The sequence below is a fragment of the Macrobrachium rosenbergii genome, chromosome 4, assembly GCF_040412425.1.
Source record: "Macrobrachium rosenbergii isolate ZJJX-2024 chromosome 4, ASM4041242v1, whole genome shotgun sequence".
Taxonomy (NCBI): domain Eukaryota; kingdom Metazoa; phylum Arthropoda; class Malacostraca; order Decapoda; family Palaemonidae; genus Macrobrachium; species Macrobrachium rosenbergii.
The window spans coordinates 32,876,529-32,902,853 of record NC_089744.1 but is presented as its reverse complement, the minus strand read 5'-3'; the positions used below and the strand labels follow the sequence as shown (position 1 = coordinate 32,902,853).

At 39.0% G+C, this 26,325-nt stretch overlaps 1 protein-coding gene across 5 annotated transcripts in view; it reads left to right on the top strand.

Moving 5' to 3' along the window:
- Positions 1 to 26,325, top strand: part of sl (small wing phospholipase C gamma 1) — a 271,971-nt gene that overhangs the window by 117,697 nt on the left and 127,949 nt on the right. For all 5 annotated transcript variants that reach the window (XM_067093297.1, XM_067093291.1, XM_067093306.1 and 2 more), the window contains exon 14: positions 14,729 to 14,907. In XM_067093297.1, the coding sequence (XP_066949398.1) occupies positions 14,729 to 14,907 (179 nt within the window). The remainder of the gene's footprint in view (positions 1 to 14,728; positions 14,908 to 26,325) is intronic.

The following is a 26,325-nucleotide window of genomic DNA, read 5'->3' as shown; positions in this document are numbered from 1 at the left end:
CATTATTCAACGACACATCAGACCTAGGTTGGGGAGCAACACTAGAATGATTGGAAGTGTCAGGGAAGTGGTCCCTTCAAAAGAGGAAACTGCACATAAAATGTAGGAGTTGAAAGAGATTCACCTGGCTCTTCAACATTTTGCTGCAGTAACTCGAACCTCAGTGATTGTGGTTCGTGCCGACAACACAACAGCTCTGGCTTATATTCAAAACCAAAGAGGCTCTCACTCTCTGTCACTGTGCAAGTTAGCCAAGGATCTCTTTCTTTGGGCACACAACAACAGTACACAGATTCTCACCTGCTGTGTTCAGGGCAAGTTAAGCGTATTAGTGGACAAATTGAGCCGTTGCAAACGGGTTCTACCCACGGAATGGTCGCTGAATCCACAGGTTTGCACCGACCTCTTGAAACGGTGGGAACACCGTCGATAGACTTGTTTGCAGCATCCAGGAGCCATCATCTCCCCCTGTATTGCTCTCTGGCGCCGGACCCTCAGACATGGGCAACGGAGGCGATACTTCAGGATTGGTCACACATGGAAATGTATGCCTTCCCTCCGTTCGGTCTAGTAAGAGACATGATCAATAAATTTAAGACTTCTCATCACGCGTCGATGATCCTAGTAGCTCTCTTTTGGCCTCAAAAGGAGTGGTTTCCAGACCTTCTGGAACTTCTGTTGGACTTTCCGTGGCTCCTCCCACAGAGGAAAGATCTTCTCAGACAGCCTCACTTCAACAGATATCATCAGGGTTTGTCCACTCTCGCTCTGACAGGCTTTAAACTGTCAGGAAGCTTGTTAGAGCGAAAGGATTTTCAAGAAGAATTGCAAATGCTATCGCAAATTGTAGATGCTACTTCTTCAAAGCACTACCAGGCTAAGTGGGCAGTTTTTAGGAGATGGGGTAAAGAACGTAGCATGTGGGGTAAAGAACATAGTGTCTCATCATCTACCTCTGTAGCCCAAGTAGCCGAAATTTTACTTTACCCAGGATCTTCGAGAGGCCTTTCGATGTCTACGGTAAAGGGTTACAAATCCATGCTGAACTCGATATTCAAGCATAGAGGTGTGAACGTTTCCTCAGACCCGGACATTTCAGACTTAGTCAAGTCTTTTGACACCAGGAAACAGAAGTCTCAGCAGCCAGTGTCTTGGAACCTAGACGTAGTCCTACATTGGTTGTGAGGCCCACCTTTTGAACCTATGCAGATGTCCTCCTTTAGGGATCTGTCTAGAAAGACACTTTTCTTAATCACTTTAGCCACAGCGAAAGAGTCAGTGAGTTACAAGCCCTGGACAAACAAGTTGCTTTTTCTCAAGAGAGCTATTTGCTCATATATTTTAGGCTTCTTAGCCAAAAACGAGTACCTGCCTTAACCCTTGGCCTCATTCTTTTTCGGTCCAGAGTCTTGCAGAACTGGTAGGACCGTCTGAACAAGAGAGTGTTATGCCCCCTTTACGTCCTCTCTCCAAGAATGCTATATCTTGCTTTTTGGGAGACATTATTGTAGTCTCATTTGGGAATTAAGGAGAATAATTTACTGTTGTTAAAGGTAAAAGCACATGAAGTATGGGCAGTAGCCACTTTGTTGGCTTTTTAACGCACTCTCTCTCTAGCTACCAATCGAATCGACTTATTAGAAGTGTCGCTCGGTCTTCGCCAACTATTGTTTACGTGACGTTGAAACTGTGTTCAAGGACTACAGTTCACTGGGTCCATTCTCTGCGGCTGGCATGGCACTAGGAAATGAGGGGTAGGCGTGATCCTCCTATTTCTCTGTCTCCTAGCCTTGATTAAGGTTGTTAAGTTTTTGGGAAGCCAGGGGTACTTAGTACCTGGAGTACCCTCCAATCTTCGTTTTTAATGGATGTTTTTTAAATGGTGTACAGGTAATATAATTTTATGGTTGTATATTAGTCAATGTCTATTTTTTGCCCAGGGCAAGGGTAATTGTTGTGTTTAAGCTTTGTCGAGTCATAGAAGCACTCCCTGACCACAAAGCTGCCACTGAAGTAGGGACAATCCTGACACTACCGGTCATGTCACTACGGGTCGAGATGAGCAACAACCAAGAGTCAGTATCTTCCTGCTCTTGTTCTCTCCCCAGGTAAGGTTACAACAAGCATTACCACAATGCTAGCTTTTCTTCTATTTCAAATGCATTTCTTTATAATGTTTTTGGAGTAGTACATGTCCATTCTTCCCACCTCCTATCAATGTGGGATTCAGCTATGTAATTACTTAGTAAGTGTCATATATAAAAATGACACTTTTATAATAAAATAAGGTTTTATATATACTTACCAAGTAATTACATGAACTGAGTCCATCCCACCTCTCCTCACATGGACTTAGAACATAAACGAACTGAGCTCTTTAGCTACGTTGTACCTATTCTACCCCCGAAAGTGGACAGGGCACTTACCTGCACCAAAACAAAAGAATGCTACCGCGAATTTTCAATTCTTAAGCTGCCGTTTAAAGTAGAAACTATAGCTGTAATTTATTGGTAAATAAAACCTTATTTTATTATAAAAATGCCTTTTTTCTTATAAGTAACTTACCAAGTACTGTAATTACATAGCTATAGTTTCTAATTCATATGGCAGCTTTTCATTTAAAAATCGAGGTAGTGCTTCAGTAGTTTAGTGTAGGTGACAAGCCTTGTCCACTACAGGAGTACGGGAAATGACTTAGCAGACAACCTCATTCTGTTTCTGCCTGCTCACAACTCAACATCACAGGTTTGCTGCAGTCTTTTTCATCGGGTTTTCGGTTATTCTGGCTGGATTTGGTGAAGTATTGTAACTTTTGTGTAGCCTTCAAGCTTTTATTGGCTTTTGTCAATATTTTTGCCTTAGACATGTCTGATTCGAGTTCATCTAGTTTTCGCTGTTGTAGCGAAAACTAAATCATCTTAGAATTCACTTACTGTTTGCAGTAAATGTAGAGGGCAAGTATGTACTAAGGAAAATACTTGTGATGAGTGCAAGAATTGGGATGAGAGAAAGTGTAAGGTTCTTGAGTCTTGCCTTCATGAGCTTGAAAAGAATAGGAAGAGAAAGGCGGCCTCTAGGGCCGAGAGTAGAGCCTCTGTTAGCCTAGATTCTACTCCTAAGCCTAGGTCAGATCTTAGTCCTGCTATTTCTTCTACCCCTATTCCCCCCCCTCCTTTCTCCAATTCCCAGCCCTCCTAGTATCAGTCCACTTACTCCCGTGCCTGGATCCCATGCTTCTGACCCCGATGCCATTGCCAACCTTGAATCCAGGTTCGATAAGAAAATAAACCTGGTAGTGCATACTGTGTCTGAGTTAGAGGCATCCCTGAAAGTCCTAATGTACAAAGTGTTTCAGGAAAAAGTGCCTAGTAATCATAAAGTTGCTAGTGATAGTGCAATACAAGTGGAGGAGGTGGCTACTCGTCCCGCCGGATCTCCTAGACGAAGGTCCCTGTCCCGCTCCCCTAAACCTGGGAGAAGACGTACCAGAAGTCCAAGGGAGGCCGGTGGGGTTTGCCCTCGGGTAGTTGCCCCTTCAGTCAACCTTGTCGCACGAACCCAGGTTTTGACAGACAGGCATTGGAAAGGCGTCTCTCTGGATGTGTGTCATTTGTTATCACGTACGGAAGATCCTGATTCTGATAGCAGGCACTGCAAGCGCTTTCTTGATTCATCCCGGCCATGAAAGAGGCATGCGGATGACGTTGGCTGCTCTTCTCTGCTGCCCGTTAAGTGGTACAGGGAGGTACCTCACAGTCCACAGCCTTCCTGCAGCTACACTGTGGATCCCTCTGTCTTTGCCTCAGCTCAATTTCCTACTTACCCATGGGATAGTCCGGAGACATTCTCTCCAGAACGTGCATCTTTTGAGCACCCTCCTTTGGCTTACAAGCATCCAAAGGACCATCTCAGACGCCTGCCTTCCTTGTCTAAGCGCCCGTCTCACCATGAGCACCTGGCGGCAGCTCCCGGGCACCCAGCCCAGGAAATCGAGCTGAACCCCCAATGGTGGCTGTCCGAAGGAAGACTTTCATAGGGAAACTTTCTTCATCCTCTGAGCCCCAACCTAGACTTTTACTTAGACGCCTTGGATCCCCAACCTAGACTTTTACTCAGATGCCTCGGACCTAGGTTGGGGAGCCCTTCTGGGGAGTCAGGAAGTTTCTGGGTTGTCCCCAGAAGAACGGAACCTTCATATCAATGTCAGGGAGTTCAAGGCAATTCATCTAGGTCTTCAGTGCTTCTTGACCATGACCTACAACAAGACAGTTGTACAGTAAATCCCCCGTATTTGTGTTGTTACAATTCACAGACTCGCGGATTTGTGGGATTTTCTGTGGAAGATATTTATAAATTATTTGCTGTATATGATAAAAAAATTATTTACTAATTTTCAAATATTAAGATTAATAAGATAATAGTAATAATATAATAATAATAATAATAATAGTAATACTGTAAGATTAAATAATAAGTAACTCAAAGAGAGAGAGAGGGAGAGAAACTGGTTTTCTCCCCTCCATTCAGAACAGACTGAACCTCATTAAAGCGGAGATAGATGCTCAGAATTGATACTATTGACAAATTAAAATTATATTAAAGTACTATTTAAATTATATTAAAATATATAAGTGTTTCAGAATGATAGTACAATAATTTTTAGAGGGTACATTTTGTGATGGAATAATGATTTACAGCACTTAATAATTTTCAAATATTAATATTAAGTTTAATAAGGTTAAATAATATTAAATAAAAATAATAATTCTCTATGTCTCTCTCTCTCTCTTATTTAGATAAGTTTTTCTGACGTAATATGTACTTATGTTTCTTTTGTATGATGAGTAAATGATTTGGGTAATAAGTAATAATTTTCAAATAGTGTATTAAGAGTAATAATAATAATAATAATAATAATAATAATAATTTTTCTAATCACATGGTTGAACAACAAACCCGAGTCTCTATAAATAACTGGCACTGGGAAAGCATGACAGACACCAGAAACAACCATAGTAAGTCCATAAAACTATATTACAGGAACTATATGCACCAAAAATATGCAGAAGATGAGATGGCTCTCAGAAAAATAATAAATGAAAATGTAATCCATATTAAAGAAGATGACAAAATTGCCCTGATAATATACTATAAAAATATGAAAACAAGCCAGTTATTACTTAAAAACAACCCTACCCCCCTTGGAAACGTCTTTGAAGAGAAGTAGTGTCATCTATGAATTCACATGCCTGGTGGAAAGATGCCACCACTCTTATATCAGGTTGATAACTACCAAACTCTCAAAGTGTCTCTCCTGTCACCTCCAAGAAGTGGCAATTTTTAATCATTGTGCTCAAAAACACCAAAGAAGACCCGAAAGAGAAGAACTCATAAAGAATACCAAAATCATCGACCAGGCAACAAACCGCCGACGCCTACAGCTTCTCGAAGCTTTACATATCTCAGAAAAAGAGCTGAACATCAACACAGTGAAGGAAACTGAATTTCTCCCTACCATCATACGGAGAAATTTAAGAAACCAACTGACGACAAACACTGGTGAGAGAGAGAGAGAGAGAGAGAGAGAGAGAGAGAGAGAAGAGAAGAGAGAAAGAGTAAGAGAGAGAGAGGGAGCTGAAGAGAGAGAGAGAGAGAGAGAGAGAGAGAGAAAGAGTAAGAGAATGAAAGAGAGAGAGAGAGAGAATGAGAATAGAGAGAGAGAGAGAGAAAGAGAGAGAGAGAGAAAGTGACAATGAGAGAGAGAGAGAAAGAGAAAGAGGAAGTGTGATAGAAGCGTGATAGAGAAGGAGAAGAAGAAAGAGAAAGGGACCCAGCATCAGACACAGAAGGCAGATTACCTGAACAACTTATAATCCCAGATAACAGCCACTCCCAAATTCCAGTAGCGATCAGACCCAGAAGGTCTCAATGCCTCCAGGCCAGATTTCGTCACCAATCTGTTAGGTCCACCATAAACACTGCTGAATAACCGACTTAACAACTGTACACCCCTGCTTGCTATATATACCCTTGTAACCTGCATGCTATTCATTCACTGTTTGAAGATAAATGCCAGAGAGCGTTTGAAAGGTCAGAGGAAATAAAACTAAGAAAACAAATCTTTGTATGTCCTTGTGAAACCTGATATACCAGCTACAGGCTGAGGAAAAAAAGACAATAAGAATAGAGAGGACTCTGTATAAATTGAATGCCGTGAAAACAGCTGTAATTTTTAATGCAACTGCCCTCAGAGAAGGTCTCCTCCCGAATAATAGTAATAATAATAGTAATATAATATTTTCCGCGCATTTGTATAGTAAATTTTTTAATAACATATTGGTCTGAGGGGAAGAAGTGAGAAGTGTTGCCCTGAGAAGCTCATGGATTTCAATTGTTTGATATTGTAAGGAGTTATTCTCCTCTCTCTCTCTCTCTCTCTCTCTCTCTCTCTCTCTCTCTCTCTCTCTCTCTCTCTCTCTCTCTCTCTCTCTCTCTCACCAAAGGTAGAATGTGAGAAATGGATAGATAGATAAATAGACACTTAGTTCAGCCCTCTCTCTCTCTCTCTCTCTCTCTCTCTCTCTCTCTCTCTCTCAGGAAAAGGTACTGTTTGTGTGAGTGTGTGTGTGTGTGTGTTCATAGTGTTCTAAAAATGTGTAGTAAAGGTAATAAATCTTTGAAAGACAAAAACAAACAAATTTTTTGTTGTCAGAGATTAAAGGGATGAACTCTCTCTCTCTCTCTCTCTCTCTCTCTCTCTCTCTCTCTCTCTCTCTCTCTCTCTCTTTCTCTCTTCTCTCTTTCTCTCTCTTTCTGTCTTTCTTTCTTTCGCCCCAGCCAGCCTTGTTGAATATAAGTCGTAGTGGTAACTCTTTCTCTCTGCTTTGGCTGGAAGGCTGAGAAGTACATGTGTATATATTTTTAAGGGTACTAATGTTTAAGATGACTTTGAAATGATATTAATAATACAATTTCAAAGATTAATACAGTAATAGGATGATGATTTAAGGTGTATTTGATGTAGGATGATATTTTAAGTATACATTTGGTATTGGAACTTTCAAGATAAGCAGTTGTAAGCATTTTTAGAGCTTCTGCAGCTGCTCTTGAAAAGCCTTCCGCTCTGACAAGCTTCCTGACAGTCTGAAGCCTGTTAGAGCAAGAGCGGACAACCTTGGTAGCATCTCTTGAAGTGAGGTTGTTTGAGTACCCACAGTTTTCGGAGAAGTAGCCTCGGGAGGTCCACCAAAAGCAGTAGAAGGTCTGGAAACTACTCCTTCGTGGGCCAGAACGGGATCTGGAATGCATCCCCCCCCGAATACGTGGGTTTACTGTAGTTCATGCAGACAATACCACCGCACTGACGTGTATTCGGAAGCAAGGAGGCACTCATTCCTTTTCTCTCTGCCAGGAAGCAAAGGATCTCCTCCTTTGGGCAGACCAAAATTGAGTGACACTGGTCACTCGATTTATTCAGGGGAAGCTGAACGTTCAGGCAGACGAACTAAGCCGTCGGAAGCAGGTCCTTTCCACTCCCACTGAGTGGACCTTGGATCCCTTGGTCTGTCTCGACCTTTGGAGATTATGGGGCACGTCGACTTTGGTCCTGTTTGCCACCTCAAGAAACCAGCGAATTCCCCTCTTCTGCTCTCCAGCCCGGATCCCCTGTTATGGGCAACAGACGCCATGCTCCAAAACTGGTCCAGCCTGGATCTGTTTGCCTTCCTGCCCTTCAACATGGTATGGGAAGTGCTGAACAAGTTCATCTCGCGCCACAACATCTCAGTGACCCTCATAGCCCCGTTGTGGCCCATGAAGGAGTGGTTCCTGACCTTCTACTGCTTTTGGTGGACTTCCCGATGCTACTTCCCCAAAAACTGTGGCTACTCAAACAACCTCACTTCAAGAGGTACCACCAAGGTTGTCCACTCTTGCAAGATGCAGACACCAATCTTCCTGCAACGTCTACCAAGCAAAGTTGGTAGTTTTTCATAGGTGGACATAACATCTTGTCTCCTGAGACATCTTTGACACAAGTAGCAGATTTCCTCCTATCTGAGGACCTCTAGAAGTCTGTCCTCTTCCACCATTAAGGGGTATTGAGCTATGCTTAGCTCGGTTTTTAAGCATAGAGGTCTGGGCCTGTCGTCAAACCCAGATTTTAATGACCTCATCAAGTCATTTGACATTTCTAAGCAGAAGAAAGCCGATTTGGTTTCTTGGAACCTAGATGTAGTGCTAAAGTGGCTCACAGGCCCTTCTTTCGAACCCCTCCATTCCGCTTTCCTAAAGGACCTAACTCGGGGGACACTTTTCCTCGTGACTTTGGCTACTGCCAAGCATGTAAGTGAACTGCAGGCTATTGATAAGTGGGTAGGCTTCTCCCAAGGAGATGCAGTGTGCTCATTTACCCTAGGTTTCCTAGCCAAGAATGAGAACCCATCCAAGCCTTGACCTCATTACTTCCATCTTAAGAGTTTAATGGAATTTCTTGGTCCGGAGGAAGAAGAAAGGGTTCTTTGCCCATTAGAGCCCTAAGGTATTATCTGCACAGGACCAAGAAGATCAGTGGGCCATCCAGCAACCACTGATGTTCGTTCTTTCAAGAATCCTCCTCACCCTCTTTCTAAGAACGCATTGCTGTTCTTCCTAAGGCACATTCTCAGATTCAGGAGGACATTTTGTCTTCTTTCAAAGTGAAAGCACATGAAGTCCGAGCAGTCGCTACCTCTCTCGCTTTCGTCCAGTCTTCAGTCAACCTTTTGGAGGTGGAAATTGTTCTTCGCGTCTTACTGCTTAAAAGAAGTCAAAACAGTGTTTGAGAATTGCAGTATCCTGGGGTCAGTATGAGTGGTTGGCATGGTACTGGGGGAAGAAGCATAGGAAGCGTTCTTTCTCTCTTGTAGCTTTGCCTTCACGTAGGGTGCCGAGTTTTGGGGGGAGACGGGGAGTACTTTGTACCTGGATTACCCACCATTCATAGTGGATGGGTAGTGGCTTTTTGTCAGTGTAGGTGACAGCATTGTCTGGTTATTTGTTGTGTTGGTACTGTTTCCAGGGCAAGGGCAAGTATGTCTTGTCAGCAATCGGGCCTAACCTCCCCTGCAAGACTCCCACCTATGTAGAGGCAACCCTTGGCTCAACTGCGATGCCACTACAGGTTAAGATGAGCACCAACCAGAGGCAGTATTCACCTGCAGTAGCTCCCTTACCAGGCAAGGAAACAACAAGCATTGTTTCAATGCCAGCAGTCCTTTTTATTTCAAAGTCATTACTATACCTTAATGCTTTGGAGTAGAATATGTCCATATATCCCTTCCCCTATCAATGTAGGATTCAGCTGTGTAATTACTTGGTAAGTTGCTTATATGAAAAGGATATTTTCATATTAAAGTTAAGTTTCCTGTATACTTAACAAGTAGTTACAGAACTGGAACCCTCTCTTCTCCCCTTTCATGGACATAAGGGCACAAACAGTACTCCTGTAGTGGGCGGGGCTTGTCAACTACACTAAACTATTGAAGCGCTACCGCAATTTGTAAATAAAAGGCTGCTTCGCAAGTTAACAACTATAGCTGTGTAACTACTTGGGAAGTATATATGAAACTTAATTTTATTATGAAAATATATTTGTTTGTTACAAATTCATCAATCTTGAATAGCATACATCCATGCAGAAAGCTCCCCAATTGCACCAACTTGTTGAACCCTGAAAATCAAAGACCGTACGTTACATGTGCAGACCACATTCCATCAGTCCATATTGCTTCATTTTTGTATGCGACTCCATTGTGAGCAGACATGTTCTGAGACATTGTTCCGTGATTAACATATTTTGCTGCAAGTGTGAGGTGCTATTCATTTTCAGCCATTCATTCGTTTGCTTTTTACCTTTTCTTTATTCCAATAAAGTTATAAGTTTTATTTGTGTTTTTGCTTTTTGAACCATTTGTGTCACATTGCCTCCTGAGTATTCCTGTGAGTACTGTTTTCGTAGATTTCTTTAGTAAATAATTTCCATTAGCCCTTTGCATCTGTAGATCTTTAACTTTTCATTTTGGTCTTGTTTAGTGTTACCACAGCCATAGGATTCCTAATCGTTAATAACATTAAGGGACTGTGATTTTTTAAAGTTTTTTCATGCCTATTTCACTAGCTAATAGCTCTTTGCTGGGCGAGTCGGTAGAGCTGTGGACTAGCACTCGCTAGGCCCGAGTTCGAGTCTCCAGTCAGCTGATAAAGAGTTAGAGGAATTTATTTCTGGTGATAGAAATTCATTTCTCGCTATTATGTGGTTCGGATTCCGCAGTAAGCTGTAGGTCCCGTTGCTAAGTAACCAGTTGGTTCTTAGCCACGTAAAATAAGTCTAATCCTTTGGGCCAGCCCTAGGAGAGCTGTTAATCAGCTCAGTGGTCTGGTAAAACTAAGGTATACTTTTTTCACTAACTAATTACCATTGGTTCGGTGTTGGCTGTTATCAGTGATATTTGTCGCAATGTTTCTTTTACATTTAATTGATTATTCTAGACGAGATGTATGATCCTATCTTCAGTGCCTAATGAGTGTTAATGAATTTTTTGCTTTTGTGAACTACTAATTCCTCATTTTAGTTTTTCCATTTTTGTGGGGATTTCAATAGTGACTTTCATTTTGTCTCAGCATACTTGTGAGGGTTTTGAGGGGTGTGCTTGCAACTTATTTATGTAAAGTACCTCATGCATTTAAAGTGCCTTTTGTGTAGAGGGCATTAGTGATCTTGCAGATGAACCCAGAGTTGTTAATTGGTCCATAGACCAGTGGGTTTTCTACACAGCAGGGAGGGTTTACTAATATTGTTCTCCCAGGACCTTCTCAGACTGTTCCATTTTGAGTTGTGCTCTCTTTCATGCAGTGAAGACAAGTATATTCAGTTGAAGTTTCCACATCCATGTTACCGTCTCCTCAATCCAAGAGCACTAAGCATAGGAAGAGCAAGTTTTCATTGGATGCCTTGACTCCCGTGTGTTTTCTGTTGGAGATTTACCTCCTTAGTAATATCCTTCTATGAGATTGCCCTGCCACAGATTTTCCTGCATCATCAACCGCCTCACTCTTGGTGTCCAACTTCATGCAGCTTACTTGGCTTACATTTTGTTGGTGGGCATACCTTCCTTCCTTATCTCTCACCTTCATGGGAGTTCCTGAGATTTGCTGAATTGTCTTTTTTCAGAAAGAAGAACTTTCAGTATGTAAGATAAGGTTAAGGCTGTCATTGGTTTGTTTATGGATGAGTTGATTGCAGCCAGTTCTGCTTCTGCCCCAATTGCAGCAGTACCTCTAGTCCCTATTGAAATTGTGATGGTTTCCAGATCCTCTCCTACATCACCAACTGTGACCATCAGGTGAGATAATGTTATCCTTGCTGACTGTGACATAGACAACACCTGTGGCTTCAGTTGCTGTAATGGCTGCAGTTTCAGCTTCCAGTGTTAAGGTTCATGCGCTTATTGCATTGCCTTCATCTTTTGTTCTGGTTCTCACATGGAAGAGATTTGTCTTCTTGGTGATTCCTTTTGCAATGACTCCATCATTGGCTAGAGTTATGACTAAAATTCCTCTACAGCCAGATATTACTCAGAATCAGGGATGATCATCTCCTGAACCTATGGGTAGGGAGACAAGCTGAACCATCTCACAGTGCTCTCCAGTCTTCTGTTGTTTCAGACTATAAGGAGCCTCTAATACTCAACAGGATTTCCTGAGGCACATTCACAAGTCAGGTTGTTGTTTCCCCTGGTATCACAGTAGAAGCTCTTATGAGTTTGATATCGCAATTCTAGAACTCCTCTATTGCTTGGTATACTTAAGGATTGACTAATCCTACTTCAAGATCTTTTCTGTCCACTTATGATAAAGAGTTCAAGGTCTTTTCTGTCCACTGATGAGAAAGAGTTACACTGCTGTCCTGTTATCTGGCAGTGATGCTTCTTCCTCTTGTAAGTTTTGTAATTCTCCCTCTACAAAACTGGTTTCCCCAATTAGTGTGGCTTCTTTCCAAACCCTCCCACCTGGACCATCTGGATTTGGAAAGCCTTGTAGTTGTTCTTGCAACCCCCGGACACCAAAGAGGGCCAGATTGGACTCTGTCACTGATAGTGATTTGTTAGCAGAAGACTCAGATGAGGAACCTTTTGGAGGATGACAACCTTCACAGAGATCCTCAACTTGTTTGCTGCCTTGAGGGATGACCAGTAGTTGGAGCACAGGATGCTCAGTTTCCTTTTGTATAGTCTGTACTAGCTATATACAAGGATGCTATGCTTTGTTTGAAGGGTCATGGCTCGAGCAGGGTTTACCATCATCCCATGGGTGCTCACTCCCCATAATTTAGTCTTGTTGGATTAGTGCTTTCAAAAGTTTTATAGGATCCAGAACTGCTCCTAACTACCTTGTCAACCTTCATTTGCTTTGGAGTATATCCAAGATGCCCATGCCTCCTTTACTCTAGGCTCATTCTCATGGTCTTCATCAAAGATGGACATGTAATTAGTAGTTTTGTTGGGAAGGTTTGGCTCTGTTGTGGTGAGGACCAGTTGCCACATCATTTTCTTTGATAATTTTCTATAATTCACATTTGCTACACATTTTTAGTTGCCAAATGTGATGATGAAGATTTATGCAATGTTTAAAGACCTCTCTAGTCTTCTTTTCACCGCTGACCTTCAGACTCTTTAGATCTCAAGCCCTTTGGGCCCTGACCTGTTCCCGGAGGACTTAGTTCATGGTTTTGGGAAGAAGCTCAACTTACTCCTCTATCAGATTTGCTATATTCAACTTTGGTGCTTTGTCTTCACCTGCTCCTTCATCATCTGAAGTATTCCTATCGGCCTTTGTCTTACTCTAGTCAGCATCACGGGGCCTTCATTCCACGCTGTCAGCAGTCATACTCCAGCTAGAGATAGTGGCTCTATTTTCCTCACCAGTTATCAAGATGCCTTTCTAGCCATGGAGAATTCCAGCAGGTCACAAGGTTGAGGTGATATGAGATGAAGGATTTAGAATCCTGGATCCTCAAGGTTCTCTGGGGCAGTTATCATTTTACCTACCTTGAAGGACCACAGTGCAGACTTAATATCACCATCGAGTCCCACCCCAGCCCAGAGAAGATACATATACTAGACAAAGCAGTGGCTCTTTTGTTGGTACACCACTGTTGGTTCCAGATATGCTCCCTTTAGCTTCAGCTGGTGTATTGATGGAAGGCAGCCACTGCATTGCAGTTTGTCTGGGTTCCAGTAACAAAGTTCAAGATTTTTTTGGTAGCAAGACATGCAGAATTTGTTGACACGTATTCCCTTGGTTCCATGAACATTGACCTGTTGTTTCAGACTATTGACCAAAGTCTTGTGCGTCCATCAGTTGGGCCTTCAAATGAAATGGCTGTGGTTGCCAAAGTATATCAGCCTCTTGGAGTTGCATGCTTTTTCCTCAACTTCCAAGCAATTGTGCTTGCCTTGTCAGGGTAATGCATTAGGGTTATATCCAACAGTACCATAGGCAGTGGAGATCTTTGCTTTGGTAGAGAAGCACATTACCATCATGCCACAATTCATCCTGGGAGAGTGCAACAAGTTGCTTGACACTCAGCAAGGGCATGAGAACCTTCCCTGAATGTAATCTTTTCACTGATGTTATGTGCTGTGGGGTCTCTGGCAGTTATGATAATTCCTTTGTTGCATGTTTGCCATGTTGTGGAATGCTAGACTACCACTGTTCTGTTCTTTATAACCAGGCCAGGCATCATATGCACTGGATGCAATGATGTGGGCCTGAAACTGCCTTGATGTTTACTCCTTTTTCTGTTCACTGTACTGCATCAGGTACTAGTGAGGTTTTGATCTGTGGTAAATTTACAGATGACCCTCGTCACATTCTTTTGGCAATGGTAGAAGTGGTTTCCAAATATACTAAACTTACTCATGTACAAGTACGGAGCCCTTCCAACTTGGAGGACCCTTCTGAATCAGCAGCATTTTAATTGTTTTTACAAATCCAGAATCACCATATTTCTCATGAATTAAGGTTTTCCAGCGTAGTTAAAGGAAATTGAGTGTTTTTTTCTGTTTGTGTTAATGAACAGGTACCTGCTTCATCACTAGAAGCCTCTTTTTGTTCTGTAGAGGATTTCTTTGCATTTTTATGAATGTTAAGTAGCTCTCTCAGATATTAATCCTCACAATGAAAGAATGCCTTGAAGTTACATGGATTCACAAAACATTATTTTCTCTATGCCGTGTGACAGGCGATAGGTCTCTAAAAATGTAGGAATCTCATTATTAATTCAACATCTTTCAGATTTTATCAGCTTTCTTTCTACTTGCTGTCCAACCACTCCATTTCTGGGATTGGATTTCAGTTTGAAGCCAATAGTTGGAGCTCTGGTGTCTCCTCAACCACTGTGACAATGTTTGGACTTGAGAGGTATCATTATGCTAGCTATATTGATATCTCAAGGCCAGGACTATCTTTTGTACCTGGGTTGGGCAAGTTTATGGGTGTAGGACTTTTGGCAGTGTGTCAGGATTGCCTGCCAGAATAATCATGATGGGAATAATTTAATTCATGTGATGATCTGATTTCTATCAGACCCAATGCCCCACCACTCAGCTGCAATTTTTAGGGGTGATTGAAATATTCGGACTTGCTGGATACACTTTGTTCATAATTTTTTTCTTTTATTTTATTTCAGGGTGTCTCAGTGACGCTAGGGTCAGCTGTTCCACAGCCTAATAGTCATGAGCGAATGGAATGGTACCACGCAAATCTAACTCGACAAGAAGCAGAAGATTACTTGGGGAGAATAGCTGAAGATGGGGCATTCCTTGTACGACCTGGAGGTGAACCATACAGCGTTGCTGTTTCATTCAGGTGAGATTCATAGAATGCCAAGTTCTTTATGTAAATTTCATGCAGTTTAAAATATTTTGAATTGTGAAAATAAATATTTTAAGCATCTAAGGTTTGTTCAGTTTTCACAAAAAAAGACTTTATAGCTGCTAACCGAAAATGGTAACTTATAATCATTTTACCAAAACCTAGCATGTAGAAAAAATAGAAGGGCAGGGGAGAAAAAATAAATGAGGATTAAACTCTTAGGAAACTGCAGACCACCTCTTAGAAAGAGAAAAGGTGGCAGAATTCAGGAAAGCACTGGTAGGAAAACATTGTATTAAACCAGATGTGTAGAGAAATCTTTCCGTATATGGTTAGACAAATTTCTATTGCTATATGAGGCTGTTGCTATTTTGTAAGCTCGTGGTGCAGACTTAATAAATTAAGTATATAGGCCATATAGATATGGTTAGCTGTCAGTTGAATTATACCATTACAAATTTGTCATGAAAATTGCTGTTAACAATGAATTTGCATTTTTAGAAATACAGTCTCTTAGTTACTGATTAATATATTTATTATTTTAGTGCTTTATTAAGTTAAGTATACCTTAGTTTAACCAGACCACTGAGCTGATTAACAGCTCTCCTAGGGCTGGCCCGAAGGATTAGATTTATTCTACGAGGCTAAGAACCAATTGGTTATGTAGCAACGGGACCTACAGCTTATTGTGGAATCCGAACCACATTATAACGAGAAGTGAATTTCTATCACCAGAAATAAATTCCTCTAGTTCTTCATTGGCCGGTTGGAGAATCGAACGCGGGACCAGCAGAGTGTTTAGTGCTTTGTTAGTGGGATATCTTTCATCCTCTTATGTTTTTCCTTGCTTGGCAATTTCCTTTATTGTAACTTTAATTTGGAACACCAAACTTGGATTGTTCAGCAAAATGAGTGGTTTCTCTGTCCCTACATGCTGTAAGATTTCTTGTTGAATAGTATTTGTTTACCACTGATAATTCTCAAGTGGTTCAAGAAATAAAATAAAATAATTTGTTGGGTAAGTAAAGCTCTTAGTTCAGAATGGGTTGCACTTACTAATGTGATGCCTAGACTTTGGAATTATGTCCTTGTGTTTCTAATGCTTAATCCCCAACATGAAGGTGAACTTATCTCATGAATGTTCTTTTGTATTTTTTATAAAGCTTTCCAGCTACAAAGTAATGCAGTATTGTATAAGTGAAATAATTTTTCAATTAACATTGTGTTCATTCAAAGTCACAAACTATTGCTTGGTATCATAAAGCCAAGTTGACTTGCTAGGAGTATTGCTAAAGCAATGAAGGAGGGACAGAAGCCAACAAAATGTAGTTTATGCCATCATAAGAGTCAGAAACAGTGCACAAGAAAAGTACAGAAGGTACATAAACTGGTAAGGAAGGCAACACCTGAACACAAGTATTTTGTTACATCTAGAGCAAAAGGAAATCTAAAAGCATTTTTTGTGCAAGAGACTGACAGGAAACCTGTCTAAATAAAGTGGACAATAGGTCCTTTAAAAGATAAGCATAGCAGTATTATCAGTAGTGAAGAAGGTATGGCAGATCTGTTAAACAAATGCTTTGCCAGTGTGTATGCTTAGGAAGACACTTCAGTAATTCCTTGTCCCAAATACTTAGAACTTGAGCTTTATGGAATATATAAATAACAGAAGAAATAGGAAAAATGAAAGTTGAACTGAAGTTCCTAGGTACAGAGTGATTCCACCCAGTGGTGATCAAAGAAGTATGAGAAGAAATCACCTTCTGTGACATTTACAAAGCATCCTTATTATTATTATTATTATTATTATTATTATTATTATTATTATTATTATTATTGATGATGATGATGATGATGATGATGATGAAACCTATTCATTTGGGACAAGCCCACAGGGGCAATTGACTTAAAATTCAATCTTCCAAAGAATATGGTGTTCATTAGGAAGAAGTAAGAGGAGGTAAAGGGAAATACATAAAGAAGAGATCCCTCTTATCACTTATTAAAAAAGAAAAAAAGAATTAATACAGTAAACCCCCATATTCGCAGTCTCACAATTCGCAGACTCGCCTAGTCGCAGATTTCTCTATGGAACATATATATGCATTATTAGCTGAAAATCTGCCCATTCATGGTATTTTTCACTGAGAAATATTCACTAATTACTGTATTTTCATCTCATTTTCATGACTAAATGCACTATTTGTGATAAAACTATTAAAATACTCAGGTAGTGCTCGAGTTACGATAGTTCACCTTATGATAATTTGATTTTGCAATGGGGTAAGTAGTTAATACCAATACGACAATATTTATAAAATATTTTTAAATTTCGCACGAGTGCAGGCAGCAGCATACAATCAGGCAGCGATTCTCTCGCTGCCTAATTACAATAGACCAGCTTCTTTTCCTTCAACTCTTTATCCCATCTTCTAGTTAAAGAGAAGTAACAGAGAATGATAAAAGTATTGTTAGTAACGTTATACTTTTGCATAAATGTATACAGCCACAAACAACTGACTGAGAAACTGTTGTTTTGTTTATCACCGAATCAGATAGCAACAGTCCATTTGCTTATATTTCAACCATCGTATGGTAATACACAATTACCGTAGGTTATAGTACAAATGACGTTAAGTAGATTTTACATTATACCCTTATTCAGTATGGATAAAAGATTGGCAAGGAAATATACTGCTAAATTTATGATGCAAGTAGTAGCTGAAGCTGAGAAAACAATGTTCAAGCTGCTAATGACTATAAATTATCGTGCATCAGCAGCATGGGTGGAACTTGACCGTGTTTAAAATTGGAGAGAAAGTATTTTAATCAAAACTACTGAGCATGAAAGAATACATTACTGTTATTTTTACACCAATAATTGATAAATATGTAAAGGTCGTATTATGATGAAATCAAGTGAAAAAAGCGAACGGAATCTTGATTTTTTTTTTACACAAAACAAACGGCCAACATCATCTATTAACCCTTAAACGCCGAGCCTCTATTTACAAAAACGTCTCCCGTATGCCGGCGGCGTTCGTGAGTTAGCGCTGAAGCGGAAAAAAGTTTTTTCAAAAATCACAGCACACTTAGTTTTTAAGATTGAGTTCATTTTTGGCTCCTTTTTTGTCATTGCCTGAAGTTTAGTATGCAACCATCAGAAATGAAAAAATATCATTATCATATATAAATATTGAAATATATGACCGCAAAAAAAATGTTCATATATAATTTTATACAAATCGCGCTGTGAGCAAAACGGTTAAAGCTAACGGGTTATTTTGTTTTTCTTTGTATTGTACACTAAATTGCGATGATTTTGGTATATAACAAATTGTAAAACGATCAAAGCAACACAGAGAAAATATTATCACAAAATGATGCATGAATTCGTAACGCCTGGACGTAAAAAAATGTTTTTTTCAAAAATTCACCATAAATCGAAATATTGTGCTAGAGACTTCCCGTTTGTTGAAAATGAAGCGAATTGATTGAATATTACTAGACTGTAAGTGTTTTAGCTTACAATTGCAGTTTTTTACCATTTCGGTCGAGTTAAAGTTGACCGAAAGTCAAATTTTTTCTATTTACTGTGATTTATATGAAAATATTTCAAAACTGATAAAAGTTACAACCATGAGTTATTTTCTGTTGTATTGTACATGAAATTGCACACATTTTCATATATAAAACTTCATGTAACAACTAATATAAAACGGTGAAAATATTACGACAACGTGACAAAAGAATTTCTGAGATGTTTGGCCGAGTTACACAAGAGACATAAGGAAAATGTTTTTTTAAAAAATTCACCATAAATCGAAATATTGTGCTAGAGACTTCCAGTTTATTGCAAAATGAAGGTAAACGATTGAATATTACTAGAATGTAAGAGTTTTAGCTGACAATTGCATTTTTTTACCATTTCGGTCGAGTTAAAGGTGACTGAAGGTTGAAATTTTGGCAGTTATCGGGATTTATGTGAAAATATTTCAAAACTGATAAAAGCTACAACCATGAGCTATGTTCTGTTGTATTCTACATGAAATTGCGCACATTTTCATATATAAAAGTTTATGTAACGACTAATGTAAAACGATGCAAACATTACGACAACGTGACGAAAGAATTTCTGAGATGTTCGGCCGAGTTACCGCACGCAGACGTAAGGAAATTTTTTTTTTTTTTTCCAGAAATTCACCATAAATCGAAATATTGTGCTAGAGACTTCCAGTTTGTTGCAAAATGAAGGTACATGATTGAATATTACTAGAATGTAAGTGTTACGAACCGAGGTTTTCGGCCCTTAAGAAAAACACAGGATCTAGATGGAAATAATATTGGGGCTGCTCTGGCTAATCGACAGCTCGCACACACAAAGGAGGAGGAATAAACAAAATACAGGAGTTTGCTATAAAAATATATTTATTAATTTTAAACTTAATAAAAAATCTTAAGAAAAAAACAAAAGTCATAACAAAATGAGCCAGGTCCGGGCCACGAAACACAAAAATAAATAAAGCAATATTACTTTACATCCAAAAAAAAGGAAGTACCAGCAGCAGTCGATACAAAAAAAAACCATCTCTAACGAAGTCCACCAACGGGCGACAACAGGACGTATTGTCACGGCGTCCTGCTGCTGTCTCGACAAATACAAAGAACACGGGCCACTGCACCGTGCCAAAACCGCCGACAGGGTCTCCACCTGCGGCCAACAAACGACCATCTCCGCTGGTGCGATGCTCCAGCCTGGACACAAACACCGGCTGCCCAAGAAAACGTCCTCAAAGTTGAACTGCTGCTGGTACCCGAAAGTTCTCATCCCCGAGAGAACAACCCGTTCGCTACTGCTGCCCGAACCTGACTAAAGGTTGGCGCCACGCCAACACAGACGTTAACATTCCTGTGAAAATAAGAGGAGGGGGGGGAGGATTAGCCAAATAAACAAACTACCGTACCGCCCATAAAACAACCAAAGATCCTAATACCTTCCCTCTCGACAGAAAAAAAAAATTACAAATTTTTTTTTTTTTTTCAAAATAACCAACCTCCCCCTCCAATGTGGTGAAAACTCCGACAACCAGAGCAGAGCCAATCCTGTCACGGTCGCCAATGTTACGAACCAAGGTTTTCGGCCCTTAAGAAAAACACAGGATCTAGATGGAAATAATATTGGGGCTGCTCTGGCTAATCGACTGCTCGCACACACAAAGGAGGAGGAATAAACAAAATACAGGAGTTTGCTATAAAAATATATTATTAATTTTAAACTTAATAAAAATCTTAAGAAAAAAACAAAAGTCATAACAAAATGAGCCAGGTCCGGGCCACGAAACACAAAAATAAATAAAGCAATATTACTTTACATCCAAAAAAAAGGAAGTACCAGCAGCAGTCGATACGGAAAAAAAAACCATCTCTAACGAAGTCCACCAACAGGCGACAACAGGACGTATTGTCACGACGTCCTGCTGCTGTCTCGACAAATACAAAGAACACGGGGCCACTGCACCCGTGCCAAAACCGCCGACAGGGTCTCCACCTGCGGCCAACAAACGACCATCTCCGCTGGTGCGCTGCTCCAGCCTGGACACAAACACCGGCTGCCCAAGAAAACGTCCTCAAAGTCGAACTGCTGCTGGTACCCAAAAGTTCTCATCCCCGAGAGAACAACCCGTTCGCTACTGCTGCCCGAACCTGCCTAAAGGTTGGCGCCACCCCAACACAGACGTAAACACTCCTGTGAAAATAAGAGGAGGGGGGGAGGATTAGCCAAATAAACAAACTACCATACCGCCCATAAAACAACCAAAGATCCTAATAGTAAGAGTTTTAGCTTATAATTGCGTTTTTTTACCATTTCGGTCGAGTTAAAGTTGACCAAAGGTTGAAATTTTGGCAGTTATCGTGATTTATATGAAAATATTTCAAAACTGATAAAAGCTAGAACCATGAGTTATTTTCTGTTGTATTCTACATGAAATTGCGCACATTTCCACATATAAAACTTTATGTAACGACTAATATAAAACGAAGCAAACATTACGACAACGTGATTTAAAGAATTTCTGGCGCGGACGTAGGGAAAAAGTTTTTAAAAAAATTCACCATAAATCGAAATATTGTGCTAGAGACTTCCAATTGGTTGCAAAATGAAGGTAAATGATTGAATATTACTAGAATGTAAGAGTTTTAGCTTACAATTGCGTTTTTGACCATTTCGGTCGAGTCAAAGTTGACCGAAGGTTGAAATTTTGTCAGTTATCGTGGTTTATATGAAAATATTTCCAAACTGATAAAAGCTACAACCATGGGTTGTATTTTGCTGTATTTTACATGAAATTGCGCACATTTTCATATATAAAACTTTATGTAACGGCTAATATAGAACAGTGAAAAAATTACGACAAAATGACGAAAGAATTTCTGAAATTTTCGGCCGAGTTACCGCGTGGGCATAAGAAAAAAGTTTTTTCAAAAATTCACCATAAATCGAAATATTGTGCTAGAGACTTCCAATTTGTTGTAAAATGAAGGTACATGATTGAATATTACTAGAATGTAAGAGTTTTAGCTTACAATTGGGTTTTTTGACCATTTCGGTCGAGTCAAAGTTGACCGAAGGTTGAAATTTTTTGTAGTCGACGTACGGTACGTCCACTTGGCACCCAACAGACAAATTTAGTCAACGTATGATACGTCCAGTAGGCGTTTAAGGGTTAACAAAAAAATAGCCAAATCAATTTCACAACGAGACGTATTTAAGTTATATTACGACGTAAAAACACTTAGTACAGTATAACGAAAAATAACCTTGTCCCATATAAATAAAGTATCTAGAGATTCATTTATGCTAAGTAGAAGCAAAAAAAGCACTCTGAACTGAGTTAAATATGGCAAAATCAACACTGCGTAACCAATTTCCAAACCAAAACATTGATCGCTATGATTGCAGTTTATAATATAAAAGCAATATAAAAATATATACAATATAATTGGATACAGTGAATTAAGGTATAACATTTTAAAAGATCCATGGAAAAAATGCATATTTGTTATGTTCATGTTTGTATAATACAATATGTGAATATACAGCATAATGTAGGCTATGCTACCGTATATGTATACAGTCATACTCTGAACTTGAGCGAGGTTAGGTTCCAGAACCCCTCGCGCAGGGTGAATTTTTGCGTAAGTTTGGCATGGTCTCTAGAAAGGCTAATAAATGCTTATTTCTAAAGTTTAAACACTAAATATGACCCTAATCATGCTCCCAAATTATTAAGTTAACTTTTAAATAAAATTAAAGTTACTGTAATTCCATTTAAAAGTTAGCTTAATACATTACCCTTAAAAAAGAGAAATACTGTAAATGGTTGACATAAAAACTGAGCTTTGGAAGAGAAATTTCTCTCTCTCTCTCTCTCTCTCTCTCTCTCTCTCTCTCTCTCTCTCTCTCTCTCTCTCTCTCTCTCTCTCTCTCTCTCTCTCTCTCTCTCTCTCTCTCTCTCTCTCTCTCTCTCTCTCTCTCTCTCTCTCTCTCTCTTTTCCAACCGATCTATTTTTAGAATCGTCTCAACCTCTTTTTAACAGCTTCTTTATTCTGCGTCTCTTTCTCTTTGTTCTGAAATGCTTTTTCATGAACAAAACAGTGTTTTACATTTTCACTAATACAACTCTTATTTATTATGTCTCTGTGTTTTATAACGTATTTGCAACACTAGCGCATTTACACTTCGTAGACGATACAGGTCAAATTAAATCAATTTAAACTATCTACTGTACACGTAAAGACATACAAAGAATTAATAAGTTGTAAAAAAGTGTGAGCGCTAACTATGAACGAGAGAGAGAGAGAGAGAGAGAGAGAGAGATAAGGGTTGTCCTTACTTAAGAGAGTGAAATTATTTATCAATTATTACGGAGACTGAGAGTGTTAGGAGTTATCTCTCCCTTTTTATGTTCTTTGTTATATGTTTGTATAGATTTTAGTCTTTCTCTTCTTACCTTAGTTTCTTTCGAGGTGTCCTTCAGATCGCTTCGCAGATGATGTGCTATCTTTATATATTTATTCTTTTTAAATATTGATATCTCTCAGAAAGGCGTATAGAGACGAGATCGGTAATTTCTTCACTTTAATTAGTACTTAGTATTATAAAGATCAGTACAAAATTAACAAGTTACAATGATGGAAAACGAATCACTCTTGACTCAGTCTATATGGGGAACACTGAAGCGAGGGGAGACGTACTCTCCCTTGAAGGACACAGTTCTCAACTCTTCTCTCCTCGTCGGTCTAACCCGTCGAACCCTAAGAAAAACTTGCTACATGCAATCTCCACCTCCTTCTAGCCTTATTGGAAGGATTAATCAGCAAGGCTTCCCCTTCAAGTAGCTGATTGGAAGGACTGTAGCGGGTGTGATTCAAATCTCTCCTTAGAGGACTTGATAGGAGGTGATCTTAGGAGGGTGTGTGAAAGACCCCTCCCACACATAATTGATTGGAGGTTGAAGAAGTACATCACTTGAACCAACCCCCAAATTCCTGGAACTTCCACGAAAACACCTTCCTGAGAAGGCGGGGCTATAGAATCAGCTACTGTAAGCATTTAGGCTGTGCTGACTCATGTTTTGGTTAGCTTCAATTGCGAGGCCATTATTTCTCACTTTTACGACTGTTTTTATGGCTTCAACACGATATACTGCAATGGTTCATGTAAACATCCCGCGTATTGATAACATGACACAACAGCATTTGGGCGTTATCACTGTGTTCTTTGCCTCTCTCTTTATTCTTATTTCTCTCTCCTTCTCTCTCCTAACTTTTTCTCTTTCTATCTCTCTCTCTCTCTCTCTCTCTTTTCTATCTAATTTCCCTATCTATTCTGCACCACAACAAGAGAGTAACACATGAGAGAGAGAGAGAGAGAGAGAGAGAGATATTGTCCTTACTTGAAATATCAAGTTATATTATTTATGAATTATTATGGGGGGAGAGAGAGAGAGAGAGAAAGTTATTCTTACGTTAGATATCAAAAGATGGAAATTCAGTATTAAACTAACTAAAATGAAATTAAAGTTACTGTATTTTCATTTAAAAGTTAGCTTAATATATTACCCTCAAAAAAAGAAATAAATGGTGTGACTCTCTCCCCCATTCTGCCGATCTATTTTTAAAAGTCTTCTCAACCTTGTTTGCAAAAAAATTCTTTATTCTGTCACTTTCTCTTTGTTCTGAAATGCTCTATGTCTCTATGTTTTAGAACGGCGCATTCACAGTTTGTAAACGGTACAGGTAAAATTAGATCAATTCAAAATTATCTACTGTACAGTTAAAGACATACAGAGAAACAGTGCTGTAATACGTAGGTTGGCTAACTTCGAACGAGAGAGAGAGAGAGATAACAGTTGTCCTTACTTAAGAGAGTGAAATTTTTTATGAATTATTACGGACAGAGAGAGAGAGAGAATTACAAGAAAAATTTAACCACTGATTAGCAACACTCCCCTCCTTGTCATGTTAAATGACATGTCTGACAGCTTTTGCCTTCACCTCCTTCTTACAAAAGATGAGGGAAGAATTTGTTTGTTCAAAATAATACGAATTTTGTAATTACAGTTTTATTTTTATTATTATTATTATTATTATTATTTGAAAATTAGTGCTTATTATTACGTAAAAAGTTTATCATACAAATAAACATACCTGTATACATGTAACATAAAAATTCATCTCACTAAAAGAGAGAGAGAGAGAGAGAGAGAAATTATTACTTTTAATAATATTTAATGTTATTTAACCCTTAAATGCTGAGCCTCTGTTTACGAAAGTGTCTACTGTATGCCGGCGGCGTTCGGGAGTTAGCGCCAAAACGGAAAATTTTTTTTTTTTTTTAAATCACAGCACGCTTAGTTTTTAAGATTAAGAGTTCATTTTTGGCTCCTTTTTTTGACATTGCCTGAAGTTTAGTATGCAACCATCAGAAATGGAAAAAAAATATCATTATCATATATAAATATTGAAATATATGACAGTGTGAAAAAAAATTTCATATAATTGTATACAAATCGCGCTGTGAGCAAAACGGATAAAGCTAATGAGTTATTTTTTTTTCTTTGTATTGTACACTAATTTGCGATGATTTTGGTACATAACAAATTGTAAAACGATCAAAGCAACACAGAGAAAATATTATCACAAAATGATGCATGAATTCGTAACGCGTGGACGTAAAAAAAAGTTTTTCTCAAAAATTCACCATAAATCGAAATATTGTGCTAGAGACTTCCTGTTTGTTGCAAAATGAAGGTAATTGATTGAATATTACTAGACTGTAAATGTTTTAGCTTACAATTGAAGTTTTCGACCATTTCGGTCGAGTTAAAATTGACCGAAGGTCAAATTTTTTCTATATCATGATTTATATGAAAATATTTCAAAACTGATAAAAGCTACAACCATGAGTTATTTTTTGTTGTATTCTACATGAAATTGCACACATTTTCATATATAAAACTTTATGTAACGACTAATATAAAACGGTGCAAACATTACGACAAAGTGACGAAAGAATTTCTGAGATGTTCGGCCGAGTTACCGCGCGGATGTAAGGAAAACGTTTTTTTTGCAAAAATTCACCATAAATCGAAATATTGTGCTAGAGACTTCCAATTTGTTGCAAAATGAAGGTAAATGATTGAATATTACTAGAATGTAAGAGTTTTAACTTACAATTGCATTTTTCGACCATTTCAGTCGAGTCAAAGTTGACCGAAGGTTGAAATTTTGGCACTTATCATGATTTATATGAAAATATTTCAAAACTGATAAAAGCTACAACCATGAGTTATTTTTGGTTGTATTCTACATGAAATTGCGCACATTTTCATATATAAAACTTTATGTAACGACTAATATAAAACGGTGCAAACATTACGACAAAGTGACGAAAGAATTTCTGAGATGTTCGGCCGAGTTACCACGCGGAAGTAAGGAAAAAGTTTTTAAAAATTCACCATAAATCGAAATATTGTGCTAGAGACTTCCAATTTGTTGCAAAATGAAAGTAAATGATTGAATATTACTAGAATGTAAGACTTTGAACTTACAATTGCGTTTTTCGACCATTTCAGTCGAGTCAAAGTTGATCGAAGGTTGAAATTTTCGCACTTATCGTGATTTATATGAAAATATTTCAAAACTTATAAAAGCTACAACCATGGGTTGTTTGTTGTTGTATTCTACATGAAATTGCGCACATTTTCATATATAAAACTTTATGTAACGACTAATATAAAACGGTGCAAAAATTACAACAAAGTGACGAAAGAATTTCTGAGATGCGTCGCTGATGCACTGTAGTTCGAGAAGAAAGAAATTCTCGCATGCACGGCTGGGTAATGCTT